This window comes from Hemiscyllium ocellatum, chromosome 28, assembly GCF_020745735.1.
Source record: "Hemiscyllium ocellatum isolate sHemOce1 chromosome 28, sHemOce1.pat.X.cur, whole genome shotgun sequence".
NCBI classification, from domain to species: Eukaryota; Metazoa; Chordata; class Chondrichthyes; order Orectolobiformes; family Hemiscylliidae; genus Hemiscyllium; species Hemiscyllium ocellatum.
This window is the reverse complement of record NC_083428.1, coordinates 30,218,942-30,241,775: the sequence shown is the minus strand read 5'-3', so window position 1 is coordinate 30,241,775 and position 22,834 is coordinate 30,218,942. Positions and strand designations below refer to the sequence as shown.

The 22,834-nt window shown below is 39.6% G+C and overlaps 2 protein-coding genes across 2 annotated transcripts in view; both read left to right on the top strand.

The window, feature by feature from the left end:
* The window catches only part of hnrnpm (heterogeneous nuclear ribonucleoprotein M), a 34,520-nt gene extending 23,920 nt beyond the window's left edge, over window positions 1-10,600 (top strand). Inside the window, exons 14-18 of the mRNA XM_060846059.1 lie at window positions 891-1,022; window positions 5,844-5,900; window positions 6,739-7,112; window positions 9,990-10,041; window positions 10,247-10,600. Coding sequence (XP_060702042.1) covers window positions 891-1,022; window positions 5,844-5,900; window positions 6,739-7,112; window positions 9,990-10,041; window positions 10,247-10,410 — 779 coding nt within the window. The 3' untranslated portion in view covers window positions 10,411-10,600. The remainder of the gene's footprint in view (window positions 1-890; window positions 1,023-5,843; window positions 5,901-6,738; window positions 7,113-9,989; window positions 10,042-10,246) is intronic.
* Window positions 10,601-15,356: 4,756 nt separating this feature from the next.
* The window catches only part of timm44 (translocase of inner mitochondrial membrane 44 homolog (yeast)), an 83,941-nt gene continuing 76,463 nt past the window's right edge, over window positions 15,357-22,834 (top strand). The window contains exon 1 of the mRNA XM_060846280.1: window positions 15,357-15,401. Coding sequence (XP_060702263.1) covers window positions 15,372-15,401 — 30 coding nt within the window. The 5' untranslated portion in view covers window positions 15,357-15,371. The remainder of the gene's footprint in view (window positions 15,402-22,834) is intronic.

Genomic DNA, 22,834 nt, shown 5'->3' with positions numbered 1-22,834 from the left:
GCAAGATAATGTGCATGTTGGTATGTTTGAAACTGTTTAAAAGAAGAGGCTTCATTTAATATTTGAACCCAAGGCATTAAGTATTGATGTGATATAATGGGGTGGATGGAGTGTGCACATTACATTGGAGCCGAACTCTGTTCCTAAAATAGTGGTCACTGGATAGTGACCAGGAGTATCAATCCTGGCTGATGTCCTAGAATTGTCACGTTTGGGCAAATGCCACTACCTTGCCTGAGATTACATAATGTAACACTGTTCTGCCCATTACTGGCTTGTGTGGCTTACTGAAACTAACTTGCATTATTGGAGAAACTCCAAAGCATTAGTTTGATGTAAAATTGGATGGTTAGTGTTATGAATAAACAATTAAATCTGGAGCATTCTGGCTTGATGACTTTGTACTGAAGGGTTTTGATGTTCAAAGGACACAAGCGAAACATGGATTTGTGTGTAAAAGACTTTGATACAATCACAATAAACATTGTAATTAAACATGACCACTAAACCACAATTTGTTACAGCACAAAAGGGCTCTTTGGCCCATCGTGTCTGTATGGCTGTCTGAGCAGTTCAGACTTTTCCCATGTGTATATAAAAGTTTTTACAGTGGAACTGCTGAGGGTTAAGAGGTAGGATGTCATTGTGACAGTGACATTTGAGTATGAAATGGGTATGGATGGTGATAATATATTTTATACATCTAGGTAACGCAATGGAAGAAATATCACTGCTCATGGCACTTGTGCTTGGTTAGATTTGCCTCTACTTTAATGGCGGAGTGCATTTAACATTTATACTACTTGTAAATATCCTGCAATGACACATTTATCTGAACTTGCACAATGTGTAATTATTCACTTCATTAGCATACTTTATATGACTTGCAGACATGTACCAAGGCGGAATGTATGGTCCAGGCAGTGGAGGAGGAATGGGTAGCAGTGGCTTTGACCGAGACTTTGGTAGAAATGATATGGGAATGTCCCGTGGCTATGGGGATTCCTTTGGTGGAGGAATGGGTAAGTTCAAGTAGCAATGTTGGTTGATTTTTCAGTGTTAAAAAAACAAAGTTAACATTAGTTGCATTTTAGATTCATACTAAAGTTGGGCTTGCTGTATTTAGCTAGCAGTGAAAACCTAGGCCAGTATTGTGACCAGGTTCATTTGTAGTCTGTTTTAGGTCTGTGCTTCTGATCCCTTTTGCATTTCTTGTTACTTTTAGTGTACTAAGTTGATGAATATTGCCAAGGAAAAGAGATATGGAGTCAAAAGATTTTCTTCATCAGGACTGAAATGCAGAAAATGAAGCAGTAATTTATATATCATGAAGAGGGTTTAATTACTGTTTGGACTCTGGCAAGGAGATTCATCAGGACTTGCTGTTAACAGGATATTGCCAAATCCAAATTGGGCAAGCCAAATCAAATTGGTCAGGACATTGCCATGAAGATGCTGAAGAGATTGGCTGTTTGCTTAGCTTTCCTAAGTATGAGCTGTGCAGTGTGTGAACATATTCTCTTCCTACAAAGAGCAGGGCCCTGTGTGTGAGTTGCTTAGTTTCTAGCATGGGCAAATGGATCTCACTGCAATTGCAGCTGATAAGTTGGATTCCTGTAGAATTATTAGTCTTGTCAGGGTTAATTATAAAATGATGTCCAACATCAGAATTGTGTCTGATATTGTGCACTTCTGGGCTTTACCAGCTTGGGCTTGTTGAGCAAGGTCAGCAGACTGTCAAAGGGACATATTTGATATGGTCTGTCAGTCTTTGGGTCCTCCAGCCTATTTGGCATTGCACCAGTGCTGAAGCTTGTATTATGTTACTCATGTGGTAGGCAGACTGTTTGTTTTTGTTTATTTGGTTTGACAGCAGCACCCTCTTAGTGGAGAATACCACTATGTTTACTGCAGTGTAGCTACTTGAATTTCTCATTCCTCCACCAGAGGTATCCCCATAACCACACATTCCAATGCCATTTCTGCTGAAGTCTCGACCAAAGCCACCCATTCCTCCACTGCCAGGATGAGACATTCATGGTACGTGACTGCAAATCAAAATAAAGAAAATGCCACATTGCTACTTTCAGGTAACATGACAAGTGGTTTTTTTCCCCCCCACTGAGGATGCTACACACAAGCCAAAAAGATTCTACCTGCCACAAAAATGAGTAACGTATGAGTTTCACACCAGTGTAAATGCCATGTGTGCAGGCTACATGTCCAAACCACCTGACGGGCCATATCAAGCAATTTGCCACTTTGACTCTGAGCAGTCAACCTGCTGCAATCAGCTTATGTTAATAAAACTCTAAAACAGTGTACACAGCATTAGATGTGATTTCGCTGTGGATAGCATTTACTGAATCCTAACTGCTAAGAATTGCACTGGAAACCAATTTAAGATTATCATTAGGCTCATAATGAAAGTAGCTTCTACCATGCATGAATCACATTTATGCACAAGATCCTGGTTTTTGTAGTTAAAAAGAATGTTCCTACTAAACTAATTTCTTAGCAACCAATCTTTGCTTAGCTTTCAAGGCAGTGCCCTGACCAGAGCCAACTTGTTTGAATTTAGTCAGTTGACTGTTCTAACTGCCTAGCCATAGTCTAATCAACACCTGTTTTGTTATAAATTGTTTATAAGTTAAGTTGGTTTTCTTTTGTTTCAGTCCTGATGGTTGCAAGTAAACAATCATTTTTCTTTAGTTAATTAAGTTCTGTTCTTCAATAAAATCATTCTGGATAGTTATTTGCTCGTATAGAACTTGCTGAAAATTGCATTTTATAGAAGCTTTTTGTCTTGTCCTGATTGGGACATTTCACAAGAATACCAATTTTAGAGGGAATAACAGTTTTATGTTATAATGCTGAGTATGCTGTAGTTGGCAAATAGACCCTGCTAGTGTCGTTCCCACCGAGAATGCACCATTTAGATTGTTAACTGCCAAGCTCTGTTTAAATTTGAACCAGGCAGGTTGACTGGTTAAGACATTGTCTCGAGGAATGAACTAGTGTGTGGCAGTTACATTTCAGTTCTAAAGAACAGGGCTCTGCATTAACATGTAGCTTCCACTACATGCAAATATACCACAGTGAAAGCCTGATTGACATTTACAAATGTTTCTCCAAGTTACTGTTACATGCAATTTAATAGGAATATTTAATTTGATATCTTAAGCTATTGATATTAATGGAAATTGACTTTATTTCCAGATTTGATAGCAATTCCATACTTAAGCTTTAAAGTTTAAATCCACGCACCTCTTGATACTTTGTTGCCAGCTTTCCTAAAGACCTGCATCCAAACCTGTTTGCTCCTACTGTGGGTCCTTGATAAGTATGTTCCTGTTAGGGGGGGAGATTGCAGAGCCTTTGGCTTTGATCTTTATGCTGTCATTGTCTACAGGAATAGTGTCAGAAGACAAGAGGACAGCACATGTCCCCTTCAAGAAGAGAAATAGAGATGATCCTGGTAATCATAGACCTGCGAGCCTTACTTTGGTTGTGGGTAGTGTTGGAAAAGGTTACACTAGCTAGGATTTGTAATCATCTACAACAAAATAATTTGGTTAGGGATAGTCAAATGTTTTGTGATGGGTAGTTTGTGCCTCAAAACCGTAGTTCTTTGAGATGGTGACCAAACAAGTGGATGAGGGTAAAGTGGTTCATGTGATGTATATGGATTTAGTGAGGTGTTTAAGGTTCCACACAGTAGGCTATCGCACCAAGTGTGGAAGCATGGGATTGAGGGTGAATTAGCAATTTTGGATCAGGAGTTAGGGTGGTGTTTGATGGGAAATGTTCATCCTGGAGTTCAGTTACGCAAGGATATGTTTTGGGTTCACTGTGTCATTTTTATACATGATCTAGATGAGGGTGGAGAAGGATAAGTTAGTAAATTTGGGAATGGCATGAAGGTCGGTGGATAGTGCCAAAGGATGTTGCAGGTTACAGGTACATAGGTAAGCTGCAGAGCTCGGCTGAGAAGTGGAAAATGGAGTTTAATGCGGAAAGGTGTGTGGTGATTTTCTTTGGAAAGAGCAACAGGAATGCAGAGTACTGGGCTAATGGTAATAATCTTGGTTGTGTAGATGAGCAGAGAGGTCTCTGTTTCTATGTACCTAGATCCTTAAAAATTATCACCCAGGTTGATAGAGTTGTTAAGAAGCCATATGGCTTCTCATCTTTTATTAGAAGAGGGATCAGATTTTGGAGCCATGAGGTCATTTTGCAGCTGTACAAAACTTTGCAGCCGTGCTTGGAGTATTGCGTACAGTTCTGGTCACCACATTATAGGAAGGATGTGGAATCTTGAGATGTTGGCTGGTATGGAGGGAAGGTCTTATGAGAAAAGGCTGAGGGAGTTGAGGTTGTTTTTATTAGAGAAAAGGTTGAGAAGTGACTTAATTGAGATAAGATAATCAAGAGGGTTAGATAGGGTGGTCACTGAAGGCCTTTTTCTTTTGGATGGTGACGGTCCCATGAGGGGACATCGATTTAAATTGAGGGGTCATAGATCTAGGACAGATGTCAGAGATAGTTTCTTTACTCTGTAGTAGGGGGTGCGGATATCAGGTTAGGGTATGGTCAGCCATGATGTACACTGGCAAAATAGTATGGGAGAGGATAAATTTAAGGAAAATGAAAATTATAATTCAATCTGTAAAGTGAACCAAGTCAGGCAGCATCCGAGGAACAGGAGATTCGAAGTTCCAGGCATAAGCCTATTATCAGAATGCCCAAAACGTAGACTTGCCAACTTTAAGGGCTTTTAAATGGTCATTGGATGAAAATGGAATAGTGTAGGTTAGATGGGCTTCAGATTGTCACGCCAACCCGTGAAACCAGAGGGCTGAAGGGCTGAAATGTTAGATTTCCTGCCCACTGATAAATGAAATATTTGTTTCTGGTATTTGCTGACTTCAGTTTGAGAATAGGATTAGATTGTCCAATTTCAGAATAACTTGCAAGGTCAGCATTTTCTGAAAATCTGTTTGAGTTCTGACTTCTCTCATGCCTTAAGAATATAGTTCAGTTTTTAGTTCAGATGTAACTTTTCTAGAATGTTACTTTGTTCAGGTAACTTGGAAGCTATAACAATAATCTCAGTTTACAGACTGGGAGAAAATGAGGTCTGCAGATGCTGGAGATCAGTCGAAGAGTGTGGTGCTGGGAAAGCATAGCCAGTATGGCAGCATCTGAGGAGCAGGAGAGTTTGTTTTGGGCATTCCTGATGATAAGCTTATGCCTGGAACATCGACTCTGCTATTCCTCGGATGCTACCCGACTGACTTCAATTTACAGATTTTGAATTATGATTTTTCATTGTACTTAAATTTATCCCCTCCCATACTATTTTACCACAGTATACATCATGGCTGACCATACCCTAACCTGATATCCATCTGTACTTAAAGCTTGAGTTCTGAATAGCACTCAGCAATAGAAACCCTGGTGCCTTTCTCTTACTAATTTGATGTCAAGGATAATCTAGAATGTAGCCCAGGTCTATCAAAGATTTAAAAAGGTTCAGACTAGCAATTGGGGTATGACATTTCCTGGTCCTTGTGGTTTTAGCTGTTGAAACTTAGCTGACCGTAGGGATTTGAATTCTAAATTGAAATTGGTTAGGGGTGTCTTCAATTCTTTTTAAATTTTGTTATAAAATCTGAGTTTCTAAATTAAGCTTTCAGGGTTACATTACTCAAGGGCAATTAGAGATGGGCAATAAATGCTGGCCAAGCCAGTGATGTCCACATCCTATGAACAAATAAATTAAAAGACAATCTCTTTAAAAGCTTAATTTTGCATGTATCTTTTTTAATTCCCCATTTTAGCTGGTGGGATGAGTGGTGGCATGGCTGCTGGTACACCAGGCATGGGATCAGGGATGGGTAAGAACATCTCAACACTACTTTTGATTGTTAACTTGCTACAGAATCAATATTTTAAGATCCAAATTCAGAATAGTGCTGGATAGTTTGCTTTTGTCATTAAAAGGGTCATTTACAAGTGTAGCAAATGTGTTGCAAATACCAATATTCCAGAATGCACTTTAAAAATTAAAATGACATTTAAGTAATGCATCTTTGCTGTGAAGGTGCATGTATACCATCACCAAGGGAATGTAAAGTAAACTGGAATTTCTAATTTATCATGTGAAGTGGGCATTGTTGATGAAGCCACCATTTGTTGCCCATCCCTAATTGCCCTTGAGCTAAGTGGCTTGCAGTTAGGGGTCAACCACATTATCATGGGTCTGGAATTGCATGTGGACCAGACCAGCTAATTCTTTAAGGCCATTACTGAATGAGTTGGGTTTTATGACAGATGGTAGTTTCAGTAATGGCACTATCACTGAGGCTAACCTTGAATTCCAGATTTGTTACTTGAATTAATATTCCTCTTGCTGCCATGTGGAATTTGAACCCTTGACTTCAGAGTGTTAGAGTTTGGATTGTAAATGCAGTGACATTATCATTTTTCACCAATATTAGGGTATATTGCAAAATTAAAATCAGCCACAGGAAAGATTGAGGATTTCAATCAGTATTTAGTGCATTGTTCTTTTTACCAATCATGGTGATCATTGTGCAGAAGTAGGGACCTTTTTGGATGCAACGTTTAAAAAGCCATTTTTGGGGTACAGCTTGTTCTGCCTCTTAACTGATGCAGTTGGAGTAGTACATGTCTTTTTTTTTTTGCCTTGTTAAAATGCTTCTCCCTCCATAGGTATTGGAATGGGAGGAATGAATAAAATGGGCGGAGGCATTGGTATGGATAACATGGATCGCATGGGACCTGGAATGGATCGTATGGGTGGCGCTATGGATCGAACTGGCCTGGGAATGGACCGAATCCCATCCAACATGGGTTCTGGGATGGCATCTAATGTTGACCGTATGGGACCTGGAATGGATTGGATGGGCCAGAGCGGTGATAGAATGGGTGGTGGTATGGATCGTATGGGTTCTGGAATGGCAGGTGGTTTTGACAAGCCAGCAGACATGGATCGTAATCGTTTCAGTGGTAACTATGGAGGATCCATGGGAACCGGTACTGGAAATCTTAATTCAAGAAGAATCTGTCAAATATTTGTTCGAAATGTGAGTATATTTTCATTAATTTTTTAAAAATACATGAGGCACATGAAATATTGTTGGATATAAAAACTAAAAGGTTTACACATCCGCTTTAGTACACAAAGAATAAGCTAGAGCAATTAAGGCAAGCAGACCAATAGGGAATTTTAACAACTTGACTAAAATGCAACTGCTTGATCTCTGCCTCATTTTCTACTAGTATGTTGTTTAACCTGTCAAATGTTTGAAGCATTGACAGTAACACTAAATTCACACTACTTTATTTGAGTATGAATAGCAACTGGAATAGTTTCAATAAATTACCAAAAAGGTAAATTTTCCTGTATGTTTTCTTGGAGATGACTCCTTGTGGTAGGATACTCTGAACACTTTGAAGGGCAACTAGGGACAGACAGCAACTCTCCATGTCCCACAAGTGAAATAAAAGAAAAAGACTGACAACCAACTAGCTTGTTATATGAATAGTCAGTCTTGGACAGTGGAGATATGAATTTAAAGAATTTGCCATTCCATCAGGTGCCTAAGTATGGTTTAAACTTATAGAATCACAGTAGTAGAAAAGCAATTTTATTCAGTAATTGTGTTTTGACTGTTTTAAGGGGCAAACTGATTAAACGCACTCTTCTGCTTTTTACGTCTATGCTTGTATTTTTTTCCTCCCAAGTATTTATCAAATTCTTTTTTTTTGAAATCCTGTGTTCTTGCATCTCCTTGCAGTATTAAGCATGTATTATCTCTTCTCTTGTCTCTATGCAGTGTACCATGATGCACTTTCATTGTATTTCGTCTGTTTTAGGTTGGTGGAATGGAAAAACAATGTTGTTTTCCTTCACCTTGACACACTTCAAAGCTTTATCTACAGATTTTCAAAAATAGTTAACCTACAACTCAAAAGTCCAAGTGGTGATTGTGTACCAAATAGTGATAAGCATTGTATATCTCAACAGTTTGGATTTCATCAGATGCTGCCGATCCTTTGTTTTTATTCTGTCGACTTCAGTTTTTTGAACCAACTTAATATGTACTTGATCAAATATTTTGCAATTTGTATACACAACAAAAATACATTCCCTCTGTCAAGAGTCTAATATCAAGTCTGTCAAATGCAGTTTGCCGATAACAAATTCTTGTTGACTTCCTTAGCTGTCCTTGTTGACGATATTTATTCATTGTTTCTAAAAGCTTCCTTATTGCTGACAAACTGATTTGCAATTTTCCAGTTTCTCCTTGCTCCTATTATTGAACAAGGGTACATTTTAAAAACTAGGAGCAAAAGTAGGCCATCTGGCCCTTGGGACTTGCTCACCCATTCAATAAGGTCTATCCCTTAAATCCTTTTATTGTTTAAAAAAAAACTATCTTAGCTTTAAAAGCATTATAAGTTAGTGTTAACTGCTTCACTGCACAAGGAATTATGTGGATTTACAACCCTCTGGGTGAAGCTCCTTGTATGATTTGTAATTCTCCAATCCTTTTGTATCAGCATATATTGGAGCATTTTAAAGATTTCCGGGCAATTTCCACCCTAGTTTGCAGGAATGTTGAATGCAATCAGTCCAGGCTGACATCTATTTTAAGTATTGTCAGCCTTTCTGTACCTTCACATTTTCCATAATTTCACATTTGATAAAATCACCTTCCTTTGTAAACTCTGCAAATTATTCATTTTAGAACTTCAGTAACACTTTCTACCACTGTTTATAAGATCACCATTTTGATCATTAATCAGCACCGTTGCTCCTACCAGTTCTCTTAACTGTTCTGTGTCTGTTGAATACCTTTTTGGGTAGTCTTATTAGCAGATAATCATCCTGCCACTGACACTTTGTTCTTCATCACTTTTTTTTTTGTTCAGCTTGATTCTGTCATGTTTAACCTGATATCTTTCAGAGATTGCCATTTTCCAGTTTCTCACGCTCTCAATGTCATCCATGGGATTCTGGCTTGAGTTGTTTGTCATGTTTTCCACTTCAGAGTATGTACCTTGACTGTTACAAAACCATCCCTTTAAAGGCAGCCTTGATTACGTTTCTACCTGCAGTCTTGCCTCGGCTAGATCCCTCCTTAACTTGCTGATACTGACCAGTTCAGAATTTTTGTTTGAGTTCGCTCTTTGTCCTCCATGTGGTTATAGTTAAGCTTAATATTTTATGATACCAGATCACTGTCCCCATGTTGCTCCAAACTGACCATCTCAGTCCCTTCATTGCTTTGTACGTGATGCATTTCCCATTAAGCAGCATCAATATTTATCAAGGAAATCCTCCTTTCTTTTAGTCTACTCTAAATGCAATCTCTGCCCCATTCAATCCCGGGCTAATCACAGCTATCCCATTATTTTTACCTTTTTTAGAGTTTTAAAGATGTCCAGCATGGAAACAGACCCTATGGTTCCACTTATCATGCCGACCAGATATCCCAACCTAATCCAGTCCCATTTGCCAGCACTTGGCTCATATCCTTCTAAACCCTTCCTATTCATGTACCTATCCAGTTGTCTTTGAAATGTTGCAATTGTACTAGCCTCCATTACTTCCTCTGGCATCTGTGTGAAAACATTGTCCCTTAGGTCCATTTTATATCTTCCCCCTCTCATCCTAAAGCAATGCCCTCTAGTTCTGGACTACCCTACCCAAGCATTTCATGATTTTATGAATCTATAAGGTCACCCCTCACCCTTTGCTCCAGGGAAAACAGCCCCAGCCTATTTAGCCTCTCCCTCTAGCTCAACCATGGCAACATCCTTAAATCTTTTCTGAACCCTTTCATATTTCACACCATCCTTCCTGTAGCTCAATAAATGCAAAATATAGCCCTTTAATGGTTGTTGTATATGTTTAGCTGTTCACTTGTTAAAATTATTTTTTTTCTGTTTTCAAGCTCCCTTATGACATCACCTGGCAAATGCTGAAAGATAAATTCAGTGAATTTGGTAAGTTTGTAAATTCCGGAAAAAAATAGTTCTTTGCTTCCGGCCTTTTGCTACACTTCAGAAATTAAATTGCATGAGTTGCATGGCAAAGTTCTAAGTGTATTTTAAAACCATATTTGTAAATTTTCTACTCCTGTAGTTTAATTTATGATAAACACTGGATCTAGAGGTTTTAAAAATCTTGTTCTTTGCATTTCAAATGCAGGATATGTGCATTATGCAGATATCAAGATGGAAAATGGCAAGTCTAAGGGTTGTGGTGTGGTTCGTTTTGAAAGTCCAGATTCTGCAGAGCGTGCCTGCAGGATGATGAATGGAATCCGACTTTATGGCAGAGAAATTGATGTCCGACTTGACAGAAATGTTTAAAACCCATTTTTAGTATAATTTTTAAAACGACCAAACAGTAAAACTGTCCTTTTTAGTGTTTTTGTTCCATTCATTTAAAAAAAAATTGAATGGACAGTTTGACAATGTGCACATTGCATTTTGTTTTTATTTAGTGTGAAAAAATACACTTCTGTATTAGTGATTCAATAATAAATGTGATTTGAGAAAACTTATTGTTTTGTGATGGTATTTTGTTAATATTAGTGTCTTGTGTGAATATATTTTGAATGAAGCTGCTGATGGCCCAGTGTCTCATGGATGCATAGACTTTAGTTGCTGACAACTGAGGTACTCAATGTGAAGGTGGCACTCTCTCTCTCTCTCTCTCTACAAGGACTATTTTCCTGAGACTGTTCTGGAAATTTTGCATGCATGGTTGGCAAGTTGCTGAGGATGGGGTCAAGTATGTTTTTTCCCTCTTGGTTCCCTCGTCATCGGAAATACCTGCCAGACTGAAGCAATGCCTTTAGGACTTGAATCGAGACACATCTTGTGATGGATGTTCAAATTCCCCAACTAGCAAGTGTTCAGCACTCTTGTCACCATCTGTGAATCCTCCAAGTGGTGTTCAATATGGGACTTGTGATTCATCAGCTGAGGGGTTGGGTGGAACATAACAGCTTACTGTTTTGCTATCTCTGTGCCGTTGCCATGATGCTTCATGGTATCCAAAGTTAATGTTGAGGATTTGAAGGGCACTCCATCCTGACAGTGTACCATTATGCTGCCACCTCTGGTGAGACTGCATGCTAGTTGTACAGTAAACTCGTGAATGTAATGGTGTTACCAGAGTTTGTTTCTGAGACTATGACTTTGTCAGATTCTTGCTTCACTAGTCCTAAGGGCACTCTTCCAATTTTGGAAGTAGTCCCCAGGTGTTCATAGAGTTTTGTAGAATTGATGAGGGTTATTTTTCTCCCTTGTTATATACAATGTCTGCTGGGTTAGATTTCTTATTGCACACAGATCCCATACAGTTTTATAGGACCACTTAGAGATTAAACCACTGTTATTCCATCTCAACTGAACCTCTGAAGTCAACTATAGTACCAATGAAACACATTAACCTCAATCATGGTTTGATTTACTCAAAGTTAAAATGTCAGGTATGGATTTACTCTACCTGGAAATCATGTTTGAATCCCATACAGCTTCCTACTCTAATTGTACTAACGTAGCTCATTAAAATCATATGATGTCCAAAATGTTTGATATAGGGAAATTGTCATTCTAGCCCTTCTCAACTGGTTTGCAGCCTTTCACATAGTCAAACTATTTTCTTCCACTACTTGTCAACTATCATCTTAGGCAGGGACATGCTTCTCTGGAATTAAATTGTAGCCAGAATACCACTTGGATTCTAACTACTTAGTAATTATCTAAGACTAAATCTATTTGTAATCTCTATCAAATTTAATCTCTGCATTTTGATATTTTTCATCACTAAGATCAAAATTTCCATGTCTAATGCCACCAGGCTTTTCACTACCACTATTCACATAGAGGCTTGAATGAGGGAGTTTCCATCTCCAGACTTTTATTATCCTGATGAATTGCTGATTTCCCATTTAAATTTTGGTAAATTTGATATCATCCAACCTCTGCTGCCCATGTGCTTAATTTCACTAAAATCTATTCACATCTGTCTGGTCACTGCCACAGGAAACATAGGTCAGTGAGGCCAATTCTGCTATTTGGGACTGGCATCAAAGCTGCTCCAGCAACTGGGGACAGCAGCTCTGGTAGCAGACTCAGGATGACACCGGCAAGGTGATTTTTGCAGCTGAAAGGGCTCGTGGTGTGGTGGCCTGGCAGTGGAGGCAGAGACCCTTGTTTGCGGGGCAAGTTTCTGTTCAGTTGTGGTGAGAACACCCAAATTGGAGCAATTCCTATGTTGGTGGGTCCAGTCTAGATGGCGGTGAGGTGGTGGTCTCCTTTGAGGCCAGGTGCCAGCGTGCAGAATGTCAAAGATTGAAATTCTGAAATTTTTACTACTTCTCTAATATATTTCAATGACCTAGAAAAATCCAGATTAATTTCTTTACTTATTCATAGAGTGTACTGCATAGAGACGGACCCTTCAGTCCAACTTGCTGACCAGTTGTCCTAAATTAATCTTTTGTAGTCCCATTTGCCAGCCCTTGGCCCATATCCCTTTAAATCATCCTTACTCATACCCATCCAGATGCCTTTTAAATGTTGCAATTATACCAGCCTCCATCACTAGCAACTCATTCCATACACACACCACTCTGCATAAATAGTTGCCCCTTAGGTCCCTTTTAAACCTTAAACTTATGCCCTGTAGTTTTGGACCCCACTACTGTCGGTAAAAGACCTTGACTATCACCTATTCATGCCCCTCATGATCTTAAATCTGTAATGTGACTTCAAGTTGATAAGGTGACGTCCCTTCAGCCTCCAAAGATCCAGGGAAAATAGTCCCAGCCTATTCAGCCTCTCCCTATAGCTTAAACCCTTCATAATTTTTTTTCTTCAGAATATGTACCTCAGTACCTTTTCATCTGAAGACGATGGTGTTATGTGGCAATTGTAAACATTTTACTCATTTGAGTACGTGACAATAAAGGTAATTCAATTCCTGGTTATGCATAATTTATTTGCTTTCAAATTGTTCCATGTTTTCCCCTCACTGTAATCTGGAATCTCTTCCATTCTCACAGTAATAGATATTTGCATACATCCAATTCTCTTTTGAGAATTCCTAATTTGGTTCCATTCCCTAGGCTCTAAATTGTGATTTTTTTTTTCCCCAATGTTCCTTCTATTCTAACTCAACTTCCCCATGACACCCCTGCCTGTTTTATAATTAAGCTTTTGGTTATCTGAATATTTTGGTCATTCTGTTTTGTTCTTCCTGAAAAGAGTTTGCAGCCACAAGAGCCACGTCCCGCAACCAGCCTTGAGCTTGTTATTTATTTGTACAGCCTTTAGCTAGTTGACCAAACGGTGCTTCAGGTGCTTTTCTTTAATCTATTGCCAAAATGGGGAGGCAGTGGCACTGTTGGAATGTTACTGCTGTAGCAATCCCGAATCCCTAGATAATGCTTTGGGGATGTGGGTTCAATTCCCATCATGGCAATTGGTGAAATCTAAATTCCATATGTTTGGAATTAGAAAGGTGGCCAAATGGCAATTGTTGTGAAAACTCAACTGGTTCACTCATCATCTTTAGAGAAGGAAATCTGTTGTCCTTACCTGTTCTTGCCTACAAGCTTATTCCTGTAGGACTCCTGCCCGAAACGTCGATTCTCCTATTCCTTGGATGCTGCCTGACCTGTGCTTTTTTCCAGCAACACTTTCTGCTACAAGCTCATTTTTGTTGACTATTGCCTTTTCAAATGGCCAACAGCAATCAGTTAGGTCAAGAGGCAACTGGGGATGAGTAATAACTGCTGGCCTGCCAATGACCCCCACCTCTCATGCATTTTAAAAAATGTTAGAGGACAACTTGCTTTGTTCCAATGGCTTTCTATCACACCAGTGTGCTTCTATCTCCCAGACTTGCTCTCTTCTTCACCTACAGGAAGCAATGGTATGTGGACTTCCAGATCTCCCTATCCTCTAAGTCACTATTGCCTGTCCAGGCAGAAACGTTTATTTAACATGGTTTTGGACAGGCTGTAACTACTTAAACTTGGAAGATTGCCACATATGCAAGACCTTAAAGTTGGTTGACCAGGTTCATATGCTACTGCATGTGGACAACATTTACATATGTGAATGAAGTGCAGAATATAAAAGGAAGCAATTGTTCTAGATTTTTTTTCTCCATTTGCTGGATGGTGCTTAGTCGGAGTACCAAACTTGCAAAAACTTTGCTAAAGGAGGGTTATTGGGAGTCTAAAACTTGGCAGTTTTGGGAAAAGTGAATATTGGAGCAGAAATTTGATGTTGACGTGTTCATCTTGAAAAATCTAGCCGTTGTCTCTAGCATATGCATTCCAGGCCAGAGGTCAAATATGAAGTCGCAAGAAAAAGGGAAAATGATTCTACAAATAATAAGGAATTGGGCAATTACTTCAGTACGAGGGACACAGATTTGCAGCAAAAAGAGTGGAACGTGGGATTAGCCTGAACTGCGCTTTCAATGAGACTGCACAATCGAGAAGGGCCTTTTTCTTCAGCAAAGTTTCTACAATTACAAGATAATACATGGCTTGGAAAGGGTGGATGCTAGGAAATTTTTTCTGTTAGGACAGAGACTAGAGGGGGTTAATTCAGAACAGAAATGCGGAGACAGTTCTTCAGCCAGAGAGTGGTGGGCCTGTGGAATTCATTGCCACAGAGTTCAGTGGAGGCCAGGATGCTAAAGGTCTTCAAGGCAGAGATTGATAGATTCTTGATGTCTTGAGGAATTAAGGGATACAGGAGAATGCGGGTAAGTGGAGTTGAAATGCCCATCAGGGAGGAGAAAGTGAGGTCTGCAGATGCTGGAGATCAGAGCTGAAAATGTGTTGCTGGAAAAGCGCAGCAGGTCAGGCAGCATCCAAGGAGCAGGAGATTCGACGTTTCTGGCATAACCCCTGAAGAAGGGTTTATGCCCGAAACGTCGAATGTCCTGTTCCTTGGATGCTCCCTGACCTGCTGCGCTTTTCCAGCAACACATTTTCAGCTTTGAAATGCCCATCAGCCATGATTGAATGGTGGAGTGGACTCCATGGGCCGAATGGCCTTACTCCCACTCCTATGTCTTATAGTGTTACAATTTGCCTTTAGTCTTTGAAGGGCAGTGAAATATTTGTCCATGTTCAAAGTAGTCTAATAGAGTGTTTGGCAGATCTCAGTCACCGTTGCACATATTCAGTTTCGCCCTTTTTGTGCAGTCGTCCTGTATCTCAATAACGGCAGTGCGCATGCGTGAATCGGCCCGCTTCTGTGTGCGTCACTTCCGTTGTGGTAGGTCATTGTGCGGTAAGATGGCGGCGGCCGGGCGCTGTGGCTACCAGGTGAGGGGTGAGAAAGGCGGGGGTCTGGGTGAGCGTGAGGGGATAGAGAGTCAGGGTTCAGGTGAGGGTGAGGGGGAGTCCAGATAGGTGTACTCTCCCGGTATGTGGCCGAGAACTAAATGTACAGGTGGAGTTTTCCGTAACATATTAAAGGGCACAAGGCGGCTGGCAACGCGCTTTCCCTTCAAGGAGCATTGGCTTCGAGCCGGTGGGACTCCCGGGGTCTGGCTTGGCCAATCAATGCTGAGAGCCCCAGAGTTCAAAATGACACACTATGGAAGGAGCTTACCAGGGGGTTTGTTCAATGAACAGCGCGCACTGGTTTGGCACTGACAGAGCCGCACTCCTGAAGAAGCCCATTCTAATCCTGGGGCCCAGGCCGTGTCATACTGTCTGCAGCACAGAAAAAGACCCATTGAATGTGTAACCGAATTCTGACGATGGGTCACTGGAATTGGAATATTAATTGTTTTTCTCTCCACAGATACCATATTTGCTGAGTTTCCGTTTTTGTTCGCCTGTGTGGACTGTTCTCACACAGGCTTACTGTTGAGGAGTCTGTAGAGGGTTAGGAACTCTCATCTCCGGACGCAGATTTTAGCCGCGTTGCTCCTGATGTCCCTGCTATGTTCTCGAAGTTGTATATTTACATTTGACGGTGATTGCCGCCAAATTATTTAATAACGTAGGGCCTAGTCTATCCAAATGGTTGTTTATTTTTGAGTTGGAATCACAGAGTACCAATTTAAACCTTTTGCTGAAGATTGAATTGCTATTTATCTCTAGTATCAGGTACTTCAGTATCAAGTAGCGATTGAATTTGAGAAGCTATGATCTGTATGGGCTGAGGTGGTGCCCATGTGGGATTACTGGAGGGTGTACATGTTGGGAATATATATGGTGTTGACTGTCTTTAATTCCAAAAAGAGAGAGATTTGAGACTATTTATCATCAATTTGAAGTACTCATTATAATATTTCAAAATTTCTTGGATTCTGGAAATGTTCCAGTGATTTGGAATAAAGCTGTTGTAATATCCTCATTCTGAATGTTTGGAATACAGAAATTAGGAAACTTACAGACATTTGTTGAGAAATTGTTAGAATATGTTAAAAATAGTAATAACAGGACATTTAGAACATCAAAATAGAATTGAATTTTCAGACTGGAGGCCTGTGACCAGAGGTGTGCCACAGGGATTGATGCTGGGTTCACTGCTTTTTGTCACTTATATGAACAATTTGGATGTGAGCTTAGATTTTATAGTTAGTAAGTTTGTAGATGACTCCAAAATTGTACATGTTGTGGACAGCAAAGGAGGATACCCTAGAGTACTGTGGAATCTTGATCAGATGGGCCAATGAGCTGAGGAGTCGCAGATGGAGTTTAATTTTTATAAATGTGAGATGCTGCATTTTGGAAAGGCAAATCAGGGTAGGACTTATACACTTAATTTTAGGGTCCTGGGTGTGTTGCTGAACAAAGAGACTTTGAAGTGCAGATTCATAGTTCCTTGAAAGTGGAGGCACAGGTAGACAGGATAGTGAAGAAGGCATTTGGTGTGCTTTCCTATATTGGTCAGAGTATTGAGTACATGTTGCAGCTGTACAGGACATTGGTTAGGCCACATTTGGAATATTGCGTGCAATTCTGGTCTCCTTCCTATCAGAAGGATGCTGTGAAACTTGAAAAGGTTCAGAAAAGACTTACAAGGATTTTGGCAAGGTTTGTAGGGTTTGAGCTATATAGGGAGAGGCTGAATAGGCTGGGACTGTGTTCCCTGGAGCATCAGAGGCTGAAGGGTGACCTTGTAGAAGTTTATAAAACCATGATGGTCATGGGTAAGGGAAATAGACAAGACCTTTTGGGAGTTCAGAACTAGAGGGCTTAAACTTAGGGTGTGTGGAAAGACATAAAAGGGACCTAAGGGGCAACGTTTTCTCAGCGGGTAGTGCGTTTATGGGATGAGCTGCCAGTAGAAGTGTTGGAGGCTGGTACAATTACAACATTTAAAAGGCATCTGGATATGTACATGGTTACTAAGGGTTTCTAATAGATATGGGCCAAGTGCTGGAAAATGAAGTAGATTAATTTAGCTTATCTGTATGGAATGGATGAATTGGACTGAAGCTGTACATCTCTTAACTCCATTAGTGAGATGGCCTCTGGAGTACTGCCTATAGTCTTGGTCTCTTGGATAAATCCCCAGGTCCTGATCAGCTGTACCCTAGAACTCTGTGGGAAGATAGGGAAGTGATTGCTGGGTCTGTTGCTGAGATATTTCTATCATCGATAGTCTCAGGTGAGGTGCAACAAGACTGGAGGTTGCTAACATGGTGCCATTATTTAAGAAAGGTGGTAAGGACAAGCCAGGGAGCTGTAGACCAGTGAGCCTGTCATCGATGTTGGGCAAATTGTTGGAGGGAATCCTGAGGGACAGGATTTACACATATTTGGAAAGGCAAGGATTGATTAGGGATAGTCAACATGGCTTTGTGTATGGGAAATCATGTCTCACAAACTTGATTGAGTTTTTTGAAGAAGTAGCAAAGAGGATTGTTGAGGGCAGAGCTGTGAACGTGATCTATATGGACTTCAGTAAGGCATTCAACAAGGGTCCCCATGGGGGACTGATTAGCAAGGTTAGATCTCATGGAATACAGGGAGAACATTTGGATACAGAACTGGCTGTGTAGAAGAGGGTGGTGGTGGAGGTTTCTTTTTCAGACTGGAGGCTTGTGACCAGTGGAGTGCTACAAGGATTTGTGCTGGATCCACTATTTTTTGTCATTTATGTAAATGATTTGGATATGAACATGGGAAGTATAGTTAGTAAGCTTGCAGATGACACCAAAATTGGGGGTGTAGTAAACAGTAAAGAAGGTTACCTCAGATGCATGGTGGCTCAGTGGTTAGCACTGCTGCCTCACAGCACCAGGGTCCCAGGTTCGATTCCAGCTTTGGGTGACATTGCAAACTCCACACAGATATTCTCCCTGCGTCTGCGTGGGTTTACTCCCACAGTCCAAAGGTGAATTGGCCATGCAAAATTGCCCATGCAAAATTGCCCATCCCCAGAGGGAAATGGGTCTGGGTGGGTTACTCTTTGGAGGGTCGGTGTGGACTTGTTGGGCCGAAGGGCCTGTTCCATGCTGTAGGTAATCTAATCTTGATCAGATGGGCTAATGGGCTGAACGAGTTGGACTGGACCATCTGTTTCCCTGCTCTACATCTCTCTGATTCTCTGACTTCTTAATTGATGAAGCATGTATTTGTATTGGAGGTAGTTGAGAGAATGTTCTCTAGATTAATTCCAGGGGTGAAAGGCTAGTATTATAAGCGAAGATCTCACAGTTTAGGCCTATCAGCATCAGAATTTAAAGAATAATAGATCGAATTGAGGTACAAATGATACTAAAGGGGATTGATAAAGTAGTCATGGTCAGGTTTCCTCTTGTGGGGCAATCTAGAAAAAGGGGGGGCCTTAGTTTCAGGCTAAGTGTGGCAGATTTAACAGATGTGAAATTGCTTCTATCAAAAAGTCATGACTTTGTGGATTTCACTACCCCAGAGTCTGATGGACATTGGGACGCTGAATAAATTTGACATACAGATTTCTAACTCATAATCGATTATAGGGAAAGGGCAAGAAGGTGGAATTGAGGCCATGATGAGATCAGCCATAATCGCATTCTATGATAGAACAGATGTGAGGGACTGAATTGCCTATTCCTCACTCTTATGTTCTTACATTGTGAATAGAAATATCAAAAGATTTTTATTGACCTTTTGCAATTCATACAAAAATGGGAAGCCACATGTTTTTGCTTTGGTAACTTTAATAACAAGGGGAGACTGATCGAGCAGCTCAGCAATTATATATCTACATGCAGGTTGGTTAATCAACAAAATTACTCCAAATGTGCATAGACCAGTTAATGTGCGTGTCTGAGGAATAAATTTGTTTTAAAAAATGTACTGGTTTGAGTTATTTTGTGACAAAAACTGTTCAGGAAAATTGAATTCATTGAAGTTGCATATAAAAAAATCCATAGAAAACTGACTTTGGAAACTATTACCAATTCCATTCTCCACCCTTAGCACCATCTTAGTCTGAACCAGACATCACCCTGCTATTTAAACCAAGGTTAGCTTCTGACCGATGTTCTCACCTTCTCCTCTTCATAAAGATCACTTGCAACATCAATTATCTAGTCTGTATCTGTTTCTGTTGGAAGTCCTCATCTGTACATTTGTTACCTTTACATTCAAGTATTTTATGTTCTTTCACCTGTTCTTTCTCCCCCTTCCAAAACTTGAACCAATTGAAAATAGTGCCCATATCCTAATTGGCAATTAGTCTTATTTAATCCAACACCTCTCTGCTCAAGGAACCAGAATAAGTCATTTACCCCATTCAGCCTGTTTCACCATTCAATAAGATCATGGCTAGTCTGGCAGTGGTGTCATCCTCACTTTCCTGTTTGCACCTCAGCTCCCTTGCCTATTTAAATCAGCCTCCACAACCTTTTGGAAAAGAAAGCTCCATAATCTTAACAGCTTTCAGAATGAGAAAAAAAAAGGTCTAATCTGTGGCACAAAGGGGGATGTCTTATTAAACAATGTTCCCTAATTTTAGTTTTCCTGAAAAGAAGAAACCTCCTCTGTGTCTATTCTATCCGTGTTTCAGTCAGCTCACCTTCCATTCTTCTGAACTTCGATGAATATAGACCGAACCTGTTCCACTTCTTTTCGTAAGACATAACTTTCATCTCAGGAATGAGTTATATTTTGTCAGCAACTTAATGAATGATATCTTTCCCCAGATAGGGGGATCAAAATTGTACTTAGCATTCCAGATTTGGTCTTGCCAGTCTTCTGCACCGTTATCGTAAAATGTCCCTACTTTTGTCTGTTTCCCAAGTATAAATCTATGATTCTATATTTAATTACCATTGCATTAAGCAACATGTGTTCTTAATCATTTGCTGTACCTTCATTCTAAATTTTGGTTCATACACTGGAGCATTCATACCCCTGTTTGCAATCTCCTTCCATTTTTAAAAAAATATACTTTTGTATTCTTATGAAATACACGTTTATCCATGTTATACTCCATCTGCTGAAGTTTTGCTCAGTTACTTAATCTGTCTTTGCAGACACACTTACCTCTTGTTGACAATTTATTTTTCCACTTGCCTTGTTGTCATTGACAAATGATCATATATTCAGTCCACTTATCCAAAACCTTGATGTAGTTTGTAAATCACGTTGAAAACCTAGTACTGATCCCTATAGTATTCCACTAGTGATAACTCATCAACCCACCTTAGACCAGTTTGTCACTTTGGTGCTGCTGATTAACTACAAATCCTTTATCCAAGCTAATATGCTACCCCTTGCACCATGTGCACTCATCTTGTGCAGCAACCTTTGTAGAACCTTTTCAGATATCTTTTTGAAACCAAAGTACACCACATCTCACAGTCTTCCTGTATCCACCATAAGCATACTTTTGTCAAAAAACTATACTGGATCAGTCAACCTCCCTTTCACAAAGCCATGTTAGGTTATCCTGTGAGAACCACCTTAACAATGGATTACAGCACCTTTCCTATGACAAATATTAGGTTAACTAGTGTATAGCTTCCAGCTTTCTGTCTCTCTCTTGATTCGAGGTTTTATATTTGCGCTTTTTCTGATCTGTTGGGATCTGTTCAGGATCTAGTAAGTTACAGAACATTATACCCATCTCTGATCTGTGCTCCTACTTTATTTAATGACCTTAGAACTGAAGCTATTCAGTCCCAGGAACTTGGGTCTGATAGTTTTCCTATCACTCTTTCCTAGCTGATGGTGGTTATTTTAATTTCATTGCTGTCTATCTCTTCTTGATTTTCAATTAACTTTGGGATGATTTCTAAGTCTTCTATCATGAGTAGAGACCTGCATTATTGTTCAAGGCATCTTTGTTTTCTGTTATCCATTCCTCTGTGTGTGTGTGTATCTCTAGCTTTCATTACTATCTTCTTAGTCAAATATTTATAGAAGCTCTTAATATCTGTTCTTTGTGTTACTGGCTAGATTTCTTTCATACTACTTTCTGCTTTATCATCATTTTGGTCATTCTTTAGTCAGATTCTCTGAGATACCACTAATCTTGACAGATTTGGACAATATTTCTATTAATACTATCCTTAACTTCATTATTTAGCCACAAATGATACATCCTTCTCAAATAACATTTACATTTCACTGTGATTAATCTTTGAAATTTATTAAATATCTCCTTAAAAGTTGTCATTACATCTACCTTCTAACCTATATCCCCAGTTCATCCTTTGCCAGCTCTGTAGTTGTACCCTCATGCTTATCTTTATTTTCTTTTAGAACATTTGTCGTGGATGCACACTTCCCTCTGTCAAAATTGAACATGAGATTTTACACTTGTGATCGCTGTCACCTAAACACTCCTTTGCCATGAAGTTGTTGATTCCTCCTATCCATTGCATGTTATCATCTTTAAGTACTGAACTAATGCCATTCTTAAATAACAGAACTTATCCAATCATCTTTTCCTAGCTTCCTGTCATTATGTCACGTCATTGCCTTTCAAAATTAGTGTCTCAGTTTTGGTCACATTTCAACCTGTGACTGTTGTACATATCAGATCACACATGTTTATGTGTATCTGTGCTTACAATTCATTTCTTTTATTAAGAATGATGCGTGCAATCAGATGAATCTTAAACTGCTTATTTTACTGTTTTTGTCATCCCTGATCTTACTTGCTGGTGCAGTCTTGCATTTATTTGCTGTACCTTTTCTCCTCTCATTTTGACAACCAATACTCACATTGCTGCTCAACTCTATTACTTGGTGGTTTCCATCCACTTTATCATATCTCCAGTTGCTTGATGCCTTTGTCCACTATTTAGTTTAAAGTCTTTCTACTGCCCTAGTGTTATTGACTTAGCTTCTAGTCCACAATGCCAAGTTGTAAGGTTCTGCCTGTTCAGGCATCTCCACAGCATCATCCCTCTTAATCTCCATCCCCCTTAAAGCCTACAATTTTTCAATAACTCTGTTTCTCTAAATCCATGTTGTCTGTTTTTTTGTGCACACATGCACATCTCTTTCCACCAATGGCTGCTGTATCATATTAACACCAAAAATCTTTTTTAAAAATGTGAAAAGTACAAGCTTTTTGGTGAGGGTGGGATAAAAGGCTACTCCTTCTGCAAATTTAGATTTCAAATTATTATTTTTAGGAAAAACATTATTGTGCTGTAAAGACCTGTTCACGTGGTATGACTACTCTATGTTTGTAGATCATGCCTTTGGTTTGAAGATCAAATCTAATGATTGCGACTTCTTTTTTTAATATAGGTGAGATGATAAGTTATTCTTAATGTTCTATTGAAAACATATTT